Source organism: Bactrocera tryoni, chromosome 4, assembly GCF_016617805.1.
Source record: "Bactrocera tryoni isolate S06 chromosome 4, CSIRO_BtryS06_freeze2, whole genome shotgun sequence".
NCBI classification, from domain to species: Eukaryota; Metazoa; Arthropoda; class Insecta; order Diptera; family Tephritidae; genus Bactrocera; species Bactrocera tryoni.
Genome location: NC_052502.1, coordinates 75,573,611 through 75,596,078, shown reverse-complemented (window position 1 = coordinate 75,596,078; position 22,468 = coordinate 75,573,611). Strand labels below are relative to the sequence as shown.

Below are 22,468 nucleotides of genomic sequence, written 5' to 3'. Positions count from 1 at the left end.
TTATGAAATATTTCGGAGTCTCGAAAAATCATAATAAAGAAATTAGGAAAACATAAATTTTTCTTTCCGGAAATGCTCAAGATTTTGACTTACATATTTACGTTTTCCAAATTCCGTTATCACCAGTTTCAAAGTTTCACAATTATTTTTTTAACAATAGAATTAGGAAATATTGGGTAGTCGAAAAAGTCTTTTCGTATCTTCGGTGAAGTAGAAAAAAGTTACAGCTGTTCAAAAATGAGTGAAAATAATGAAGAAATTGGCTAAATTTTGAAATTTTTGTATAAAGAAGGGAAGAATGCTACGCAAGCCACCAATGAAATTTGTGAAGTTTTCGCTCGCTTCCGTTGTTTATTTATTTATTATTGTAAATATAAAAAAAAAGTTAAAATTTTATTAGAAATACGAAAAAACTGTTTCGACTACTCAATAAAACGAAATCATCAAATTTTTATCCGATAAATTTTCAAAAATTTGACATATTTAAATTTCCCACATTTTAGGTGTTTCTAAAATGAAGCATATTATGAAATATTTGAGGTATTTTTCCATTTTGAGTACCCAAATCTACTAAAATTATAGAACACACTATAAATTATGAAAGTTCTAAGCGTTTAAAATACACACCCGACTTATGATCGCCTACGACATTATAAAAAATCTGCTTTAAATGAATATGATTCATGGTTAAACCCCATTTCTTGCTCTAAAAATTTTCTTTATTACAATGATTCCGCACTACATACAAACACATTTCACCAATTTTATAGCCATAATTGTGTTGTAACTGCACAATTACAATATTTTACATTTTTATTACACGGCTGCCTTCTTCCCACCTGCAAAGGAAGAGAAGCCATCAAATATAATAAATCACAAATGCCTCACTTGCACCACTCCACACCCCTTTATTGTATCTTCCTCATATATTTCTGCTAGATTTTGCACACTCATACCTTTGCCGTTTCCTTTTTACTTTAGTGCTATTTTCTTTATACGCTTGCATGCGCCTAAAAGTCTACTTTAATTTGTTGCATGTCACATGACAACTGCGGCACAAGCCAAAAAGTTAAACCATGCAAAAAAAGTAGAAAAATTACATAAATTAAAAAAAAAATCTCGCAGAGTGCTTGAGCGCGCCGGGCCGCGCACCGCGAGTCGTGGCAATTGTTGACAAATATAATTATATTTAATCATTTAGCTATAGCAATTTTGCCGCTGCCGTTTTGCCTGTTCGTCGCGTCTTCAGTTGTTGTAGACATCAACGTCTGCCATGCCTTGCCTTCTTGTTTTAGTCGGCGTCTTCGGCGTAGCCACTTCACAGGCTGACGGCATACACACCCGTAGCTTACTTAATGATGCGTGCATTGAATTGAAGTTGTTTGAGCTGCTATTGCCGTTGATTTCTTATATAAATATCCCAGTCCTGGTTTTTCTCTTATTGATTTCTTGTGAAAAATTATGTCTATTACTCACTTTCAGCAGTTCGTAAATTGAGTTATCATTTAAATAATGCATTTCTTGTGATTTTTTCCACCTTTTTTTGCAGTTGTGGTGGGTAATTTTTTTCTCACTTAACTGTGAGAGTGTTCCCTACACGTTTTAGCTTGTGCTTTATTGATATTGGGTAGTCGAAAAAGTCTTTTCGTATTTTGTCAATAGATGTCGTTGCCGTCGTATATCTCCAGTGTTACTAATTACATTGTGTCGTCCCATATAGTGTTGGAAAGGTGAAATTTAAGCTTCATTTAACCAAAAAAACTAAATTCGGGAAGTTGAAAAAAACTGACAGTTGTTCAAAAATGAGTGAAAATAATGAAGGAATTCGCTATATTTTGAAATTTTTGTATAAAAAAGGTTAGAATGTCACGTAAGCCACCAATGAAATTTGTGAAGTTTACGGAGAAGATGCTGTCTCAGTTCGTGTAGCACAACAATGATTCGTTCGCTTTCATTCTGGAAATTTCGAAATTTCGATTTCCACTGATGAAAGTTTTACGCTGATGGAAAAATGCCTCTAGCGGAAAAATGGCAAAACTTGGTCGACCAAAATGATACATATTTGTTTATTTATTTATTAGCATATGTATAAATATAAAAAAAAAAAAATAAGTTGAAGTTTAAATAGAAATACGAAGACTTTTTCGATTACCCAATATGTACATACATATGTATATAGGCAAGTTGCAAGAGTATAAAATGTTCGTTTACACACAAACTTAGCCTTTACATGTTTTATGTATGTTTTTTATTTTTATTTATTTATTTTAACTATTTTTTAAGTTTTTTTTTTAATTTTTAGTATGTATACTTTTTATTTTTTTTATTTTTGTTTTATTTTCTAATTAAAATTGTGTTTTTAATTTAATTAAGTTTTTTATATCTAATTAATTTTTTATTTATATATTTTTCGACTATTATTTCATTTATTAATGCATTTCTCTTTTTTATTAAAATTTTTGTCAATTTTTATTAACATGTTAACGCTTTTTATTAATTTTCTTATTTATTATTATTATTTTCTTTATTTTTTATTTTTTAATTTTTAATTATTTTTTATATTTTATTCTTGTTTTCTGTGATATTTTAAATTTTATTGTGTATTTTAACTTTTTTATTGTGTTATTTTCTTATTTTTTTAATTTTGTTTGACTTATTATTTTTTTATTTTTTTTATTACTTTTTTTGATTATTATTATTTTATTTTTTTTGATTATTTTTTTTTATTATTTTTTTTGATTATTTTTTTTTTTTTTGATTATTATTTTTTTATATTTTTTATTTTTAATTTTTTAATTTTAAAATTTTTAAATTAAATTTTTTTTTTTAAATTTCTTTAATGTTTCCGTTTGAGATTTAATATATGTACATACATATGTATGTGTATACATGTGTTAAATTTTGATTGTTTTGTGAGGAATAGCATAGATGAATACATATTCTTCAGCAATTTTATGAAAAAATTTACTTACTACAAAAAGACTCTTATGTCTTTCTTATCTCATTGATTCATTAACATGCTTTGTTAATGTGTTTGTTTTGTTTGTGCTTGAAAAAGACATTTTTGTTGTATTTTTTTGAGGTTTTTGCTTTCTGTTTGTTTTTTATTTTTTGGTTACGTTTCCTCTCATATTTCTCTCACACTCAATTCGCTCACTGCAGATTCAATACATAATGTAGTTTTTGCTTGAACAATTTATTCCAAATTTGGTAAAATTTTTATAAAATGCAAAACACTTTGTGCCATTTAAAATCTAAATTGCATAGACCCTAACGTAATCAATAAGCAATTCGCCAAACTCCAACCAATCATCAAAATTTTTCTCCACCGCCTTTAGCAGCGTGCTCATGGCTCGTTGATTCGTATTCTCCCACGGTTTCTGCGGTTGCCACTCGTATAAGCCTTCGTTGAAATCATTCACACCGCCGATACCGTAACCCAGTGTGATGTAGAACTCTTGATCGAAGGGCGCCATTTTGCTACCCCTCTTAAGTAAATCTCTGTTCGGCAACTCTAGCTCATCTTTGTTTAAATTAGCCAACTTACCGTGGCTGTCGGGGTTGAAACTACAATACACCTCATTGTCTACGGCTACCGAAATATGCTCCTCCGTCCAAATCAGCGTGTAAACATGAAAGTCGTTGCCCAAGTCGAGCTGCTGCGCGTTCGGGAATTCGCACAATTTCTCCCAACGCCAACTGCTATTCGCATTCACAATCAGACCACCGAAGAGATGCATTTTTGTACCATTTACATAGCTGAAGGCGATGCGCATTTGACCCGACTGATAGTCGTCAGCGCCATATTTTTCATTCATTGGCTGCAGCCACAATTGCGGAAAGACCCAGTTGGCGCGTGGCAATTTCGCGCGAATCTCAACGCGTCCATATTTGAAGGAGAAGTGTTCCTTTGTAGAGAACTGTGCGGCTATGAAGGGCGGTATAGATAAGTAAGATGTCGCGCTGCCATCGCGCACACATTCTTCACTGTTCGCACGGCCGGTGCAACGAGGTCCGATATCATGTTTAATATTCAACGGACGATTGTGCTGTTGAAAGTGATTGCCGGTGAGTTCTGGGTATATTCTAACCATGCCATTCTTCACTTGCAAGACCTCCGGCACGTTTAAGTACAGTGCGAATTCCTGATCTGGCTTTGTGGCGAAGCGCTCTTCCACGGTCCAACGGTCTTTGCTCAACTGCGTGCCAGAGAAATTATCTTCAAATAGCAATTGATTGCTGCTGGCAGTGCCAGCGCTACCACTGCTCGTGCCGGTACTACCCATAACGTCGCTACCTACGCTACCGCCGGCGCTGCTGCTGCTGCTTCCAACTTTTCCATTCTCCGCGCGTTTTCGTTCCTCGACTGCGTCCGCAGTGTAATTCGCATACTCGCGCACCGTAAACACGCCATTGTCTTCGCGATAACCCAAACCATTGTAGATCACATAAGTCCAATAGTAGAGCGTATCACCAATTCTCAACTTTGCGTTGCGTTCGTGATAACTCCAACGTCCATTCTTTGTTTTGACAATATCTCTGGACCAAGTGCCCGCTTCCAACCCCTCCATTTCCTCATTGAGTTTGCCGTGGAAGGCGAAGAGCGTGATGCCCTCCTCATGCGGTATGGATACTTCAAAGCCTTTTGGATAGTACACAACAATTTTTGCTTTCGGCACCTCATAACTGGGTATACCTAGCGCCATGGCTATAATATAGCCCATGACAACAATGAAACGCAGCTGCCACATCTCGTTGATTTTAAGCTTATTTTTACACTATTCTTTGCTATAATTGCTGTGTCGGACATCCGCGTTGCGCGTCTTCTAACAAACTACTACGACCGCTGCTCGCTGAGCCCCGCAATATGAAGCTCTCATCAGGTGCTGATAAGTTTTTTTTTGGCGAAAGCATTGTAGGTTTCTAACGTCAATAAAAGCATGGGCAAACCAGTTCACCAGTTGTGGTAAATCACAAAAACCGAGAGAATACGAAGAATCGCCATAGCGTGTGTCAGCTCTCAACCAAGCGCTCTTACTCACTTTCGTGGTTTGTTTTCGTTTTTTGTAGAACATGCATTAATCATTGTTGTTTTTGTAGTTTAATCCAAGGTATTCTGCGCTGCAAAATCACAGGAATATAATTACACATACATATGTAAATACATACGTATGTGGTGTGCAAAAAATTTACAGCACAATATTAATTATTATGATGCTGTGCATAAATATGCGGTAAATAATCGGTAGGAATGACTCATGTGTGGAATTGGTAATTTTTGTACCTTGCACAGGCTGCAGGTATGTTAAGTGTGCCACGAAGTTTGTAACAGCGAGTAGGAAATGTCGGTGACCCTATGAAGCATGTTTACATGTAAATGATCAGCGAACCTGGTCTCTCAGTTTTTGAGATATTATTCTGAAATTTTTCACACCTCCTTTTCTCCCCGAAAAACTGCTCGTTTGGTGAAACCGTCGTTATCGGACTAATATAAAATATAGCTGCCATACAAACTGACCGATCACGAAATTTGGCACAGATTATTGTCCTATGCCAAGCTGTAATTTCCGAAAATATTGTTCAGTACGAACCACTATAGCTCATAGCTGTCATACTAACTCACCGCTCAAAATCAAGTTAAAGATATCTTTACGTATAAGTAATGTGACTGTGCTTACTTATTTCTCTTTTTTTTACTTTCCTTATATTATCAACAAAAAATATGTTTAAATGTGATTTAAAAGTTATTTGAAAGTCACAGCAAGCTTTGCCTCTGTTTTGCTCATTCTTATTCATACATACTTATCAAGGTGTGTAGGAAAACCAAAAGCTCTGAAATTTCCTGGATTATCCCCATTACGATTAACTGCAATTAAGCAAGCTTTTATTTTCAAGAATTTTTGCAAAAATACCGATGTACATAAATATTTTCATAAATGATACGTTTTAATCGGCGGATCCACAGTTATACAAGGTTGTGAGTAGAGCTGTTGGATTTGCCTTGCTTTTTTTCATAACAATATTCAACTCGCTGAGATTGCGATCTTAAAAAAATTATTAAACGAACACCACACACTCAAACCACTTCGTTGTTACGACTAATTGAGGATTCTCGCTTAATTGAAAATAAACTTGCTAGAATTTATTAAACAAGAATAGCGTATAACTGTGTATAGCTGGTTATTTGCTATGTATGCAAATTCTATTGCTTCGTATACTGAGAATTCGTGCTCAAAAAACTTTGGGTAAAAGAAGAAAGGCGGTTCTTAAATTTTTTAACTATACTGGTCTATACTGGAATTTCTAGATCCACAAATATTTTTGTTAATTATTAATTCCTTATAAAGTTTGAAAGCTCGGCTTAAAAAAAAATAGTTATGAAAATATTTAAAATCTCCAAAGTATTGGGTAGTCGAAAAAGTCTTTTCGCATTTTGTCAATAGATGTCGTTGCAGTCGTTTATCTCCAATGCTACCAATCACATTGTGTCATGCTATATAGTGTTGGAAAGGTGAGATTTTAAGCTTCATTTAACCAAAAAATTCGGGGAAGTTGGTAAAAAATTTCAGCTGTTCAAAAATGCGGGAAAATAATGAAGAAATTCGCTTTATTTTGAAATTTTTGTATAAAAAAGGGAAAAATGCTACGCAAGCAGCCAATGAAATTAAAGGAGTTGACGGAGACGATGCTGTATCTGTTCGTGTAGCACAACAATGGTTCGCTCGCTCCGTTCTGGAAATTTAAAATTTCGATTTACACTGATGAAAGTTTTACATTGATGGAATAATGTCTCTAGCGGAAAAATGGCAAAAAGTGGTACATATTTGTTTATTTATTTATTATTATAAATATAAAAAAAATTGAAGTTTGATTAGAAATACGAAAAGACTTTTTCGACTACCCAATATTCGTGCATGAAATCGATAAATATGATGTTTACTAATATCGCTAGTCCGTGCAGTGTTTAAAAATCTATTTTTCTTACAATAAAAACAATCGAACAGTTTTAAAGCCACTTCTTAATGAAATCTCACGAAAAGGTTTAGATGCAATGTAACGCTTTGACATTTAAAGCTGCGATTTATTCTGTCAAGAGACGTAATAAAACTCACATTATTTCTTTATTTCTCCACACAAAAAAAATATGAAGTTAAACATAAACATGACAACCGGTTATTCAAAAGCGATTTTATCAAAGCTTTGCAAAGTATTACGCAGCAAAAACTTGCTTTTAAATGCAAGCAAGTCAAAGCGTGCAAATTAAGTTCACCCAGAAAAGTTTTAGTTAAAAAATAACAAAATAACGCAAAGAAAAATGTGTTTAAAAAAAAATTTTAAATTAAAAAAAAAAAATTTAAAAAAAAATTAAACAAAATTTAAAAAAAAATTAAAAAATTTTAAATATGTGTCTTTTTTGCATATATAATATTAATAAAATACATGCAACGCGACTGCCTTTGTAAAACCAACTGAAAAGCGGCTATTAACCCGACCGGTTTGCTGCTCTTTGCTATATTAACAGCTCTTGAATTATTTTTAGTGATGCTAAGAGAATATTTACTAAAATCAACCGCGAATATCAAGTCTTGAGAGTTAAAAAACTCGCTCTCGAAACAATTTGCGCGCTTAAAATGTTTTGAAAGACCACAATGCCTGTGGTTTTTCTCAAAACCTGTTCTTTGTTCCATTCTTGGATAAACGCTACCCTGGCGTTTACTTTTCAGCTAATGTGAACTAAAATTGCAAGCCCTTTTGCCACGTAGCTGCCATTATTTATCAAAACATAGGCAAGTTATTTTATTAATTATTAGTGAATCCGGCCACACGTTGCTGTGTATACATTTTATACTATTATTCATATAGTAAGCTATTCAATACATTGAAAATATCTAGCCTATCTTCTAAGTCGGTTCGAACTGGACACAGTGTGCTAAATTTTGCTACAATCGGTTCAGTAGTTTAGAAGTCCATCGTGGACAAACAACGTGACACATACTTTTTCTATATAAAGATTTTATTAGGTTCATTTTCATACAAAAATTTTATTCATAAACTCTTATTTTAAATACAACCACTCATACCAACAAATCAATATCACATCTCATCGTTATACTGAAAAATTTTCATCGAAATTTATATAGAATAGACTTTCACAAAATCAATAACCATATCCCCGCTGGATATCCAGCGATCAAAATTCAAAGCTTTCACTTGTTTAAATAACGAGCCCATGCCGCGTGGATTTGTATTGCCCCAAGGTTTCTCCGGCTTCCAGCCATATAAATTATCGCTAAAATCGTGTACGCCACCGATGCCATAACCCATGGTGATGTAGAATTCCTCATCGAACGGCGCCAATTTACCACCCTTCTGCAGCAAACCTTTGTTCGGCAGCTCTTCACCGTCTTTGAACATATCGGCTATGACGCCATCCTTAACGGGATTGAAAGTACAATAGTTTTGATTGTCCACAGCCACCGAAATTTCGTTCTCAGTCCACACCAGTTTGTATGTATGAAAATCATTGCCCAAATTGAAAATGGCTGTGTCTGGGAATTCGCACATTTTCTCATAACGCCACTTATCATTCGCATTCACGATCAAACCGCCAAAGAGTTGCATTTGTGTATCGTTTACATAGCTAAAGGCGATGCGCATTTGTCCCGACTGATACTGATCGGCACCATATTTTTCGTTAACCGGCTGTAGCCATAGTTGCGGGAAGACCCAGTTGGCGCGTGGCAACCTGGCGCGTATCTCAATGCGTCCGTATTTGAAGGAGAATTGACCTTTAGTTGAGAACTGTGCGGTAATGAAGGGCGGTATTGATATATACGCTGTGGCTGCACCATCGCGCACACACTCCTCACTGCCTTGACCGCCTGTACAAGTTTCGCCGAGGTCATATTTAGCATGTAATGGTTTCGCGTGTTGCTGGAAATGACGGTCCGTCAATTTTGGTTTTATGGTCACCATGCCGTTGCCCACTTGCAATACATCGGTTGCATCGTCCAAGTATAAGTTATATTCATAGTCCGGTTTTGTGGGGAATCGTCGCTCTACGCTCCACTTATTCTTGTCCAAGCGCGAGCCGTTAAAGTCATCATCGAATAACAGTTGATTAGCACAACGCATTTCTAAACCATTACGGCGCGACGGCGTTTTTTGGCAGCTGCTGCCACTGCGTACATCTAATAAACCAGCGCCACCCTGTTTTGTATCGTCGCCAGTATTAACTTTGGGTGTGGCATATTCATTCACCACAAAAACGCCATCATCCTCACGATAACCCAAACCATTGTAGATCACATAGGTCCAGTAGTAGAGCGTATCGCCGAGTTTCAACTTTGTGTTCGGATCACGAAAAGTCCAACGTCCGTTTTTCGCCTTTGTTATGTCTCTCGCCCAAGTGCCAGCCTCCAAACCATTCATCTCCTCATTAAGTTTACCATGAAAGGCGAAAAGTGTGATGCCCTCCTCATCGGGTATGGAGACCTCAAAACCTTTGGCGTAGACATCTATTTTAGCCTTCGGCACCTCATAGGGTGGTATTGCGTACACGGCGGCTACGATATAGCAGCACACAGCAAACACTAACAATCGGCGCTGCATTTTGTAATTATATTTCTCAGCGAATCTCCGTGTGAATTCAATTGACGGAACGTGTTGTCGTACTGCTGTCTCGCGCACGTCTTCTAACAAACTGTAACGACGCCAAGTCGAGCTCGACAATATGAAGCTGACATTTGCGCTGATAATTTTATTTTGGCGTAGCGCGCATTGCTGATAATTGTATTAATAATAAATAATGAACGCAAACCAGTTTACGATAGGAAAACCCCATATGCTGATCATACAAAGAGAGAGAAGAGAAGAGCGTGCATAAGTGCCTGTAAGCTCTTCACATTCTCGCATGTTTAAATTGCATTCGTTTTGCGTTTGAGAAACATGCTTATATTTTCTTTTGAATTTACTGTGTAAGCATTTATAGTTTAGCTTTTGCTCATAAGCTCGATACCGGCGCCACGCTTTAAACCGGGTAGCTGAACTGCGCGTTATGAGATTCTTTTTATATGCGTTTGTATGTAAATATACTTGATTGCAATCAAAACCTATGAAAATTTCTAAGAAAACTAATTGATTCTAATATAATAGAATAATAACTAATTGACTGGCTTTGAGCTCGTTGACTGTGTAATCAAAGCTAGTCAAGCAGTGCAGACCTCATTAGCAATAGCACCAAACTTATTCAGTATTAGACTTGTTAGGGTGCACAGTTAAATCTTATTCTCCTTCTTTACTGTTGTAGACACAGCTTACGCGATTATAACCAACAATAGCGCTCCAGTCATTTTTTCTTTTCGCAAGGTGGCGCCCATTGGAGATTCCAAACGAAGCCAGGTCCTTCTCCACCTGGGCTTTCCAACGAAGTGGAGCTCTTCCTCTGTTCTGTTTCTCTCGGCGGGTACTGCGTCGAATGTTTTCAGAGCTGAAGTGTTTTCGTCCGTTCGGACAACATAACCTAGCCAGTGTAGCTGCTGTCTTTTAATTCGTTGAACTATGTCAATGGCGTCGTATATCTCACACAGCTCATCCATCGTTCAATCGAATGCGATATTCGCCGTGGCCGACGCGCAAAGGACCATAAATCCTTCTCAGAACCTTTCTCTCGAAAACTCGTAACGTCGACTCATCAGACGTAGTTATCGTTCAAGCATCTGCACCTTATAGCAGGACGGGAATAATGAGTGGCAATGATTGTCATCAAAAGGAGGGTTCTTCATCCGAGGATGATTGTTATTTTTCATTGGGTGCGTTTTTTTAGGTGGCGGGTCCCAAACCTAGCGCACAACCCAGCGGAGGGGATGTTTCGTCTTCTCCCTTTAGTGCGCCTTCAAACGGATGTTCTTTGGCTTCAAAGCTTATACGTCGGAAATTTCAATGCTAATGAGCTTGCTAGGGAGGGCACTCTTACCCCAGTTTTATCTCCGTTGTTTGCTTGCGTTCTAGTTCTAGAGCTATTGACCTTACGTGCGCTCGGCAAGCGCTGGTGAACAACCAGAACTCCTTTCATCCTTTTGGCCCAAATTTTGATCCTCAACAGCTGCTCTGAGCTACTTTCGCTTTACAAAGCCAATTTCGTCGCAACTGCAGGTGCTCTGTTTGGACACTGTCCAATGGTTTCACACACGGCGCAACTAAATATTTTGTCGGATGCTCTTTTCCAAAGCTGTATGGATGAAGTCGAGGTGGAATTATTTTATCGCTTTCTTTTCGCTGGCTTTTCCCAGACTCAAATTGAAATATCTTGGTTGACACACCTTCGGCGAACCTAGCCAAGTGGCTGGGATTGATATTAACCGCCTTAAGAAATTAGTAGTAAGCTCAACGCTGCGCCGATTTATGAGTATCTGGTGAACCATTTTGAGGTGATTTTGTGTTTTTGGGTCTTCAGAAAAGCGCAACGAACTGCACAGCTTTTCAAGTGAGATCTATCAATTAGGTCAACCCTACGACCCAAACTAACCTAATATCAAAAGTCAGCAGTTTCAGGCGTGACGGAATTACTCCTAAACACCCTCCCTTTTATACTTCTTATTTTCTGCTTATGCGTGTATTCTTGGAAAATGATTTAGTGCGCTCAAGTACATAGAGATTTTTATAATTTCGCTTTCGCCACTTTGGCAGCAAATACAAATGATTTACGCACACTTGTGTTGACCTTCAAGGATATAGATCTGCTGCCTTTGGCACGTGATTTCCAATTTGAACTTTTTAACTATTTGTCTGTAACCTTTGAGGAAAAGACGGTCGCACGCCGAATTGGCGCTATTTGATCCTTGACGCATTGAACGCCAACCTACATACGTTTGTGTTGGTAAAGCGCCAAAAATACGCGCACCATGCAATTTTATTCGTGTATACGAATTTTGGAAATTTGTCACTCCTAACTGTTTTTTCCATTTGTATTTCAATTTATGTTTTGTTATTGTTTTCATGCCACTTTACACTGACTGTCCAAATCTAAATAAAGAAATATAAATTTCATTTTTCCCGCTTTTCATGGGATAATTTTAGCAGGCAAAAAGAAACAAGTGTCCGTCCGATTCATTTCGAGTTGTGTAGCCAAATCGGTGCCGACAGCGACAAAAATGCAAATGTTGCCAGGCTGACGCCACTGAAAATGCCATGCCATGAGCTACATATAAAGCAGTGCAAACGCAGTGGTATGAGTGTGAAATAACAGCAAAAAAGTGTTGAAAAAGTATGCAAGAGTTAACGGGTTAACGGTTTAAGCGCAAAAAGGTTACTAGTGTATTGCCAAAAAGGCAGAAAAATAAAAGCCAAAAATCTAACAATTCAATTAGAAGTTTCTGGCCTAGAAAATACACAGACATTACAGACATCGTGGCCAACAAGCAAAGGACTCATTTGGCGCATTAAGTAAAACACTTGCGGCTCGTGACTTTTTGCGGCGCCACCTTTTTGCATTGGATTAATTTTTTATCCCTTTATACTATACTTTATTACTTATTTTATCACTGGTTTCCTGCACACTCTATATCAGCTTTAGTATAGTTTATTTGCTGTTTAAGCCTTCTACTTTGTAGAACCCCACTTTCATTTTAATCCCGGTATCAATTTAGTTTATTCGAAATGCTTTGCGTGTGCTCGTGCTAGTGAACCCTTTTTATGGCAAAAATATTTACTGATTGTACGTTCTATCACCTTAATTGTCGGGTACGGTCATTTGGTATTCACTTACATACATATTTAGAATTATCGAAAATCGATTACTGTGCTCATATCAAATCTATCATGCGTTATATCATTCGCTTTTTTATGAGTGTTTGCACAGTAACTCGTATAGCTTCTCAAACTATTTTTAAGTGTTGCCCATTTGCCCATGTCGAGTGTTTATACAGCTTATACAGTTTTTTTATGTTGAAAAAACAAATATAATAACACAAATCAATTTAATTTACACGTAATTAATCAATAATTTTTTTTTTTTATTTTTTTGTTTTACCATACTATAGTATAAAAATAAATGTGTATAAAATATACATATTTTTTAATTTCCTGTATTTATTTTTGTAATGTTTTATATACATATATTTGTTAATTTTTTGTATTTGATTTTTTTTAAATTAAACAATTAAAAAAAGAATAATTTTTTTTTAATTTTTAAATTTTTTTATTTGTTTAAATTTAATTTTTCAAGTTAAAAAAAAAAAATTATTTTCATAATTTTTTAAATTAAAAATTTTTTTATTAAATATTTTTTTTATTTTTTAAATTAAAAATTTTTTTATTAAATATTTTTTTTATTTTTTAAATTCTTATATTTATTTTTTATTTTTATATATGATATATATGTATATATTTCTTAATGATTTACATACATATATGTACATACATATACATATGTACAATATATATTTTTTAATTTTTCATATTTTATTTGTTTTTAATTTAAATTTTTTTTTAAATAAAATAACTGTTTTAATTTTTAAATTAAAAATTTTTAATTAGTATAATTTTTTAAATTAATTTTTTTAATTAATCAATAATATTTGTTGTCTTATCATACTGTTCTATAAAAATTATTTTTTGTATTTGATTTTTTGTAATTAAAAAAATTTTTGAAATAAAATAATTTTTTAAATTTTTTAAATTTAAAATTTGAAATACAAAATTTTTTTAAATTAAATTTTTTTAATTAATCAATAATACATATTTGTTTTAATTTGATGCCTAACCATATTGTACTACAAAAATTGTTTTTTTATTTTTAAATTTTTTACATTTGATTTTTTTTAATTAAAAAATTTGTGAAATAAAATAATTCTTTTAATTTTTTTAAATTAAAATTTTAAATTAAAAAATTTTTTAATTAACATAATTTTTTAAATTAATTTTTTTTAATTAGCATAATTTTTTTAAATTAAATTTTTAATTAACATAATTTTTTGAATTAAATAATTTTTTTATTTATATTATTTTTAAAATTTTTAAATTTGTTTTTAAATTTTTTTGTTTTAATTAGTTATTGATTTTTTTTCTAATTGTAAATTTTTTTCGCTGCTCATACAACCAATTTTCCTTTGCTCTTGTAAGCCTCTACTGATAAATGACCAACGAATTCATCTTACATTTTGTCGCCGCGTTTAACCACTTACCGATGCGACTCACATACATAATTCCCCAAAGGGAAATAGATCTGTTTGCGCGCAAGTGTCTCCCTTTCAGCACGTCCAAATGCCATTTATACTTGTAACAAATTGAATTAAAACGTAGCAAGTTGGCAAACGAGGTAAATAAACCCTAAGGATACGGAAGGTCGCGCGAAGTTTTTAAGTGTAGGACATTTTTCGGCCGGCTATATCAATACTTGGGCAGGGCGATGTTGAAAGTGAAAATAATTATTTTCATGCTTAAGAAAGGTATGGAATCAGAAATGTTGAATTTATCGCATTCTGAGGTATCTATTTCAAAAGGTACATACCAAGAGAGGATAAGATGAAGTATTAAAAGTATTTATTACAAGCGTTATGATTTTTCATAAGTTCGACGAATCGTTTAAGCGGGGAGAGTTTAGAAAGCCAGATATCATTTCGCAATGATTACACACTACTTCGATTCAGTTAAAATTTGCACGATTTTAATCGATATATGGTATTTGGTACCATATAAGCGATAGTTTGACTTTTTTCGATTCTGAGACCTGTCTGTCCATAAGTTGTGACTTTATGTTTCGTATACACAGTTTTGCTTCCAGTGAGCAATCAATTGTCTTATTGTGTATTTTACCGCAATATTTTTGTACGCAAACCATCAACTTGGGTTCATTCTTTGACTTTGGCCTCCACTCATCACTATCTCTTTTGCCAGTGCTGCATTTTCCAGTACTTGCTTAATTTTTTGCGCTATTGCATTATCTTGCCTTTTGACGACATTTTGAACTTACCGCGCCATTTCCAATTTCATTATCTGCGAATGTTGGCCTTTTGCGTATATTTACAGCGGTTTCCATTGCTTTTCTCGCGCGTAGTAAGGCATTTTCGCATGATATACAAGACTACATACATATTCAGCGCTGATTTGGTGACATGCACCACATTACCGATGCACCCACCCTCTCGTTCGTATGACAATTCGAGGACATACATATGTATGTCGTCTTAGCAGGTTCACCGACAGCGTAACGCTTGTGCGAGCATTTTTAAATTTATATTGAAGAAGCAGAAATTGTGACAATGACATACGAGACAATAACAACCATAAGCGGAAATATTGCAAAACAAAAGCTGAAAGATGGGGGCATGCTGAGTGAATGCTTGGTTTAGTGCCCCTGGCACAATCACAAAAGTGAAATGCAATGCTGCATATACTCGGGATGACTGCATGCCCGATTGCTGCACTACTAGTTGATCGTTTGAAGGTAAAAACGGCGACGGCACAGCACATCAATAAGGCAGATACATAGTTGCAAAATCGAAATAAACTTTTACTGTCGCACAACTGTTGAATGGTCGGCAACAATCAGTTCCCTTGCTGTCAGGCATTCTCACGTGAGTGTGCACAGTTTACAAAGGGTTTTTAATCGCTTACGCATTGCCTACTTAATCATTGTAACGAAGTGGAAGTTTTTGCCGATAAAATTGTAAAGGCACAGCATTAAGCCCGTAATTCTGAAAGTGATTTCATTCTTGCTTTTGTGTTCTCGAGTTGAAAATGCCTGACATCAATCAGTAATGCGCCAGCAAAGCAATTATGTGTCCATTGCTTTTCCGCATTTGCTTATTTAAGGAATTTTTTTTATTTGTTTTCAACGTTTTGCGTACCGAGAAATTTTGATTTGCACACTTTTTTGCAACATTTTTGCATTAATATTTAAAAGTTTTATATTTTATGTGATGCAATTCCCTCATTTCTAGATAAGTACAATCAATATCACTTCAGTTTGCTTTATAATGATATATTACGTTGTCGAAAAAGTATTTTCGTATTTTGTCAATAGAAGTGGTTGCAGTCGTAAATCTCCAGTGCTACCAACATACACGTATGTACATATGGTGTTGGAAAGGTGAGATTTTGAGCTTCATTTAACCAAAAAAATAAATTGTAATGAAAACTTTTTTACTTGGCAAGACATCTGCACGAAATGTGGCATGATTTATTGTCCAAGGCTACTCTACAATCTCCGAACATATTGTTCAAATTAGACCTCTATAGTATGCCATACAAACTGGCCGAAGATAAGCATCTGTTAAGGATAATGTGGTTTCAGTGCAGCCGTTTTTTCTTGGTTTTATCAATATAAATTGCTTATAAGCCGTTAGGTATCAAAAACTGTGTTGGGTGATGCCACTGTTTCATTTGAAACCCATTTTTATTGACTACATCGAACAAATTTTGTTTCCAAACATCTTAATAATCTTATTCTATTATAATCCCGAAATAATTCGGGATGCCGTGTCTGCTATTTGTGGATCCCGAAATCCCGAAATGTAAAATTGTGCTGCATCGAATAAATATGTTAATAATTTTATTTTATTATAATCCCGAAAAAATTCGGGATCCCGTGTCTTCCATTTGCGGATCCATTTGTGGAAATGTAAAATTGTTAAAAATTAAATTTGCATGCGCGTACGTATTTATTTTTGCGATATATTTCCCGGGCATTGAAGTGTACGTGTCCGCATCTCCTGCTCTACTTTGCTTTAAAAATATAGCACATTCTGCAAACGTTTGAGCAAATCTGCCACGAGTCGACGGCAGAAACGCACAAACACGCGCAAACGTATACACATAAAACTACTAGAGCCGAGCAGTGCTGTTAGCGTGGCAGACATATGGACAGACAGCCAGGCGGCAAGCTGTGTATTATGAGCGCTCAGTCAGTTGACCTAGTGATGGCATTTCAATGGCATTCGAAAGAAATAGAGGTTTACATATATATAAATACACATATGTATGTATTATATTTATAGGAGCAAATGTATAACTACATATAATAGGTAAATATGTTGAATATTTGAACACGAACATTCTTATTTATTATTTCTGTAGCGCTTATTGCAATTTAAAACATGTTTTTTTATATTACTGTTGAAATTAGCAGATTTTTGAACAGTATTTTAAAGTGTGTATGTATGTACATATATGTACGTAATTTGCCGCATTTTGGTGAAAAAAACGCAGGTGTCAAAATAGTTACTCATACGCAGTGCCGCTCAACTCTTTTAGGCCATGAACTAATTTTAGTTGCTCATACGTCGTGTTTCACTGATCTCTTTGCTTCATTTTTTATACATTTCTATGTATGTTTGCGCGTAATTATTATGCTTAGCGCTAATTTTTTTATGGTAGCCATTAGCTGCCAATCGGTAGCAATGTGCTCATTTCTTTACTCAGTGCTTCCAAATTAGATTATGCATCCATAAAAAAAATTTGAGGTCGGCTAACTTTGCCAAACATTAAAAATTTTAAAAACCCATGAAAAATAAAAAAAGCAATTTGTGATTTGCCACCGAAACACAACCGAAAAATTCTACGTAAACGAATTACTCATGCAAACGCGTGTGCTTCCACACCAGCATACGTGCTAAAAACGCGCCACCTTTTGCTGTGTACGCATATTGCTGTCATTTCCAAATTTCGGCAGTACACAGCCAACTACTGCGTGCACATTTACCGCTTCAACGGCGTCAGAAAAATAGCAGAAAAAACTTGCTCTGCCAAAATTCTGTCAAAAATGAAAAATTATGCGCTACCAAACGGAAGTGTGTAAGGGTGTCCTTGGTATTATTTTTGTTTTTTTTTTTTGTGGCAAACTGGCGCCACTTGTCTCCATATTGTCTGCGAAAACAGATCAGCCATCTAACCGACAATGAGCGTCGTCGCAGCGTTCACCCCTCAACCGGCAGCAGCTATTCCATCACACATAGGCTTTTGAGTGCACGGCGCGGGGTCACGCAGTGCGTGTGTTCCCATTTGTCATTTGTTTGCTGACCTCGCTATCATTATTGTAAATGACCTCAAATGGTGGTGGTGGTGGTGGTGGAGATTAACGATTAATAAGCTTAGCTTGCTTGGCACTGTGGTCGTCGCGCCGCCGCTAAGCGTTCAGTGGATTTACGCTTGTGAATTGGATTAGGTCTTATTGAGTTATAGCAAATTCGTTAGTTACCTCTGCATGCGTATGTACATAAGTATATGTTTGCCTAGGTAATGCATAAAGTACTGCGCAAAAATTAAGTATAGCCTTAGATCCATCACAAATGCTCATTTTCAGTTGAAAGGAAAATTTAAGGGCGGTTTGGCTGTCAAAAAATCGATTGTTTTTTTCGCTTCGTACTTTAAAAATTGGTTGAGAGACACTTCTAAGAAAGGCTCTCCAAGTATAATCTCTTGGTTGTAACGGGAAGGCCTTTCTCATAGATTCTATCAACTCAGAGTACGAAGTGAAAAATAAATACATTTTTTTTTGACCCACCCTAATATGTACGCTCAGTTTTTGAGAAATGGATTTAAAATTTTGCATACGTCTTTTTCTCTTCAAGAAGCAGCCCATTTACGAATTCCGATTATTTTTTAGTATTTATCGACAATTTTATTGTTTTATCAATAATTTTACATATTTATCGATAATTTTTATTTATCTACTGGCATTGATTATGAATTAATCGATAATTTTTATGTGTTTATCAATAATTTTTATGTGTTTATCGATAATGTGCATGTGTTTATCGATAATTTTCATGTTTTATCGGTATTTTTCATGTTTTTTTCGATAATTTTCATGTGTTTGCCGATGGTTTTAAGCATTTTTCGATATTTTTTTTATTAATTTACCGGTAATTTTTTTTATCTATTTTTCAATCATTTTTTTGCATCTATTGATTTATTTTATGAATTTATCCATTATATTAATGGATTTATCGGATTTATCGAAATTTGACATGCATTATTGTCCAAGGCAAGGCTACAATTTCCGAACATATTGTTCAGTTCGGACCGCTACAGCATAAACTGACTGATCAAAATCAAATTAGATTTTTTATACCCCTTTGTGTTGGAAGAAATGCACCTGTGAAGGGTATTAAAGGCTCGGTGCAGCTGCACTGCACTTTTTTTTTTTTTTGTATCATGTTGCTCCTGCTTTAAGTATGAGCGCGCTGACCCACTACGAATACTGTTTGCATGCGGACTGCTGCACTCGCCTTTACTTATGCAAGTAAATATTTGTAGGTAAAAACTCATATGTGTTTGCATTATTTTTTTCATTTTGCTTCTATGTTTGTGCCTCGGCACCTGTGTGCGCGCCACACTTTTATGTGGCTACAGCAACACTGGGCAGACATAGTGCAAATACTATTTTTCACACACACTTACACAGAAAAGTATACGCTCATCCAAATGCACATGCATAAGTATTTGAGTAACTGTAACTGTTTAGCAAAAAGTACATATTTTATACATTTGCCAGCTGCAAGCTTAAATACAAATTCCTAGAGCGGGCGGTATACATACATATGTGTGTGCGTTGGTTAGTCTCTCTAAGCTGTGAGTTATCAGCATATGTACATATGGTCTGCTGCGTCTGGCGTTGTAGGTGTACTTGTAGGCTAAAAACAAAAAAATACACATATCCATACATACATGCATATATCTATACATCTTGCTGTTTTTATGTTTTTGCCATTACTACTAATTCTGCTCGGCCTCAGTCGTTAGCCGCCATGGTGGGTGCTTTAATGCTGAATACTACTTACACATCTACACATACAGCTGCGTATGACATGCTTGCATATAATTTACAAATCTTTTCTTTTTTTGGTCGAAATAAATTTTTCGTACTCCAAAGTTTGCTAACCTCAAAAAAAAAAAAAAAAAAAAAAAAAAAAAATACAAAAAATATGTGGATGTATTTATGCTTATTTTCACAACATTATTGTAGATGTGTGTGTGTGAAAGTATATAGCAACTGCAGATATACAAGTAGCCAACCGCCTCATCCGCACCGCTGTCATGTGTAACATTGTCCTTCATCCATTGCTGATATTAAGTATTAAAGTTGTGTGCTGTCATTTGTTTTTCTTTCACTTTTTTTTCTTTATTTATTTTTTATAATTTTCCCCGGTAAATAAAGCTTTCTGTGGCACTCCGCATACATAAATTGTGAGGTGGCACTATTTTTAGCAACATTTTGTTGTATGCTTAGAACTCAATTTAAATTCCCAAGCGAGTATGTGGTGGGCATTGGGCGAATACCCAGAGCTCAACAGAAGCGATACGACGTGGCGTCTGTATTTGCGTTGCGAATTTTTGTTTGTTTATGTATTCTGTATGGAGTATAGTTGCAAGTTGGTGTAGATTTTCGCTGGCACTTTAATGATAAGAGCAAACAAGTATCGCTAAATTCAGTTTCATATTGTAGCTGGCAGCAGATGTGCTGTCAAAAGGTTGCAAGGTTTTAGAAGGGTTGCCAAACTTTGACTTTGAGCGAAAATATTACTTTACTTGATTTTCGTGTTATTGAAGGCTCTATGCTGAAGTATGTAATATAAATACTTTTTGATTAAATTCTATATTTCATAAAACATATACGATTATTTAATTGTTAACATTGAAAATTTCTTGGAAATGTGGTTTTAAGTCATGGAAATATTAATTACATGCGTTAAATTTTCGTTGCTTTTTTGTAAATTTGGATACTTTTTTGTTATTAATTCGATTAATTTATTATATCGATTTTTTATATTAAATCGATTATTTTATTATATTGATTTTTTTATATTGAATCGATTAATTTATTATATCGATTTTTTTATATTAAATCGATTGTTTTATTATATCGGTTATTTTGTCATAAATAATATCTTACAATGTTGTGGACTACAGCTAATTTTGTAAATATATCGTTTTTTTTTTCACGGAGGTACCGATTAGTTTTTATTGATCAATAGATTAATGATAAGATAATGATTTGTTTTGTGGAATTAACAATTTTTTAAATTAAAATAAATATCGATTATTTTATTATAGATAAAGTTCCACAAACAGCTATTATGTCGACGGAAACGACGCCTCTTTTTAAATTAATATACAATACATATATGTATGATATCGATTATTTTATTATCGATAATAGTCCAGCTGTTCAGCAATGAAAATATCGTCTATTTTTATGGAAATGCTGAATATTTAATGACTTTGTTGGTTGTTTATACGGATTTTTTAATGATTGATTTTGTCCAGATATCGATAATTTTAATTAAAATTTATGATTATAAAATAAAAATAGCGATTTATACCGTTATATTTATGAATTTATTGAATATGGTTATATATGTACATACATTTTTTTAAATGAAATTTTCAATTATTTTTATGGACTTATTGATAACTTTTAGATATTTACCGATAATTTTTGAATTCCGAGACTTTTTAGAATTTATCGATAATTTTATGTTTTTATCAATAATTTTACATATTTATCGACAATTTTTATGCATTTTCCAATATTTGTATAAATACATAAATATCGATAATTTTTTTTTATCTATCAGTAATTTTTATTAATTTACTGGTAATTTCGATGTGTTTAGTCATGGTTTTGTCCAACTTTTCGATAATTAAAAATTGTTATTTTGTAAAATATTGTGACAATTATTACTTTTTAATACATTGACGATTGTTTTCTCAAAATTTATCATTAATCGATTATTTTGTCTAAATTTATCGATTTTGTAATTTTCCATAATTTTGTTTAAATTTATCGATTATTTTGTGTAAATTTTTTTAATTAAATTTACAGATGATGTTGATGTGTTTATCGATAATTCTCATGTAATTATCTATAATTTTATGTAATTATCATTCATTTAAAGCATTAATTGATAATTTTATGTATTTTTATCGGTATTATTTTATGAATATACTGATAATTGTTATGAATTTACCGCTAACTTTTTTTTTATCTATTTATGAATAATATTTATGTATGTACATACATATGTATATATTTATTTTACGAATCGATTATATACATATGTAAATGGATGGACTTATCGTTTCCTTCTACGTACTTATCTTTTATATTTTGGATTTATCGATTATTTTCTATGGATTTGATTTTTCACCCCTTATTTGAAGTATAGTAATAATAAATAATTTTATCTTAAATTAACTTTGAAATCTCTCTTCTCTCTTTGCAGCGGTGGGCGTAGGTGGGGCATGTCCCATTCCCTACCATCCGGCATGGTACGTATACTTTTCATACTAAATGTGTAGCAATTTTTTGTAGTTTTCTTTTAGTTTTTTTTTTAGCAATGAAAAGTATAATTTAATAGAAAAACCTCTAACCTATTGATTTTCTAAAGAACTAAACTTCAATCTTGTTTCTAAGTAAATTCGTTTAGTTGAATTAAGCAAAAGCAAAAACAAAATACTAATACAT

General features: G+C 34.0%; 3 protein-coding genes across 8 annotated transcripts in view; 1 reads left to right on the top strand and 2 right to left on the bottom strand.

The window, feature by feature from the left end:
• LOC120773648 (sex-lethal homolog) overlaps positions 1-22,468 on the top strand; it is a 62,293-nt gene that overhangs the window by 14,859 nt on the left and 24,966 nt on the right. For all 6 annotated transcript variants that reach the window (XM_040102659.1, XM_040102657.1, XM_040102656.1 and 3 more), the window contains one exon: positions 22,227-22,272. In XM_040102659.1, the coding sequence (XP_039958593.1) occupies positions 22,227-22,272 (46 nt within the window). The remainder of the gene's footprint in view (positions 1-22,226; positions 22,273-22,468) is intronic.
• On the bottom strand, positions 3,176-4,852 carry LOC120773646 (gram-negative bacteria-binding protein 3-like). Its single transcript, XM_040102653.1, has one exon. It carries the CDS (start codon positions 4,749-4,751, stop codon positions 3,255-3,257), a length of 1,497 nt encoding a protein of 498 aa, XP_039958587.1. The 5' UTR covers positions 4,752-4,852; the 3' UTR covers positions 3,176-3,254.
• Positions 8,023-9,720, bottom strand: LOC120773647 (gram-negative bacteria-binding protein 3-like). The gene has a single exon (XM_040102654.1). The coding sequence runs from the start codon at positions 9,610-9,612 to the stop codon at positions 8,134-8,136; it is 1,479 nt and encodes a 492-aa protein (XP_039958588.1). The 5' UTR covers positions 9,613-9,720; the 3' UTR covers positions 8,023-8,133.

Coding starts and splice junctions, on each gene's coding strand:
- LOC120773647 (XM_040102654.1), bottom strand. CDS start 9,612: ATGCAGCGCCGATTGTTAGTGTTTGCTGTGTGCTGCTATATCGTAGCC.
- LOC120773646 (XM_040102653.1), bottom strand. CDS start 4,751: ATGTGGCAGCTGCGTTTCATTGTTGTCATGGGCTATATTATAGCCATG.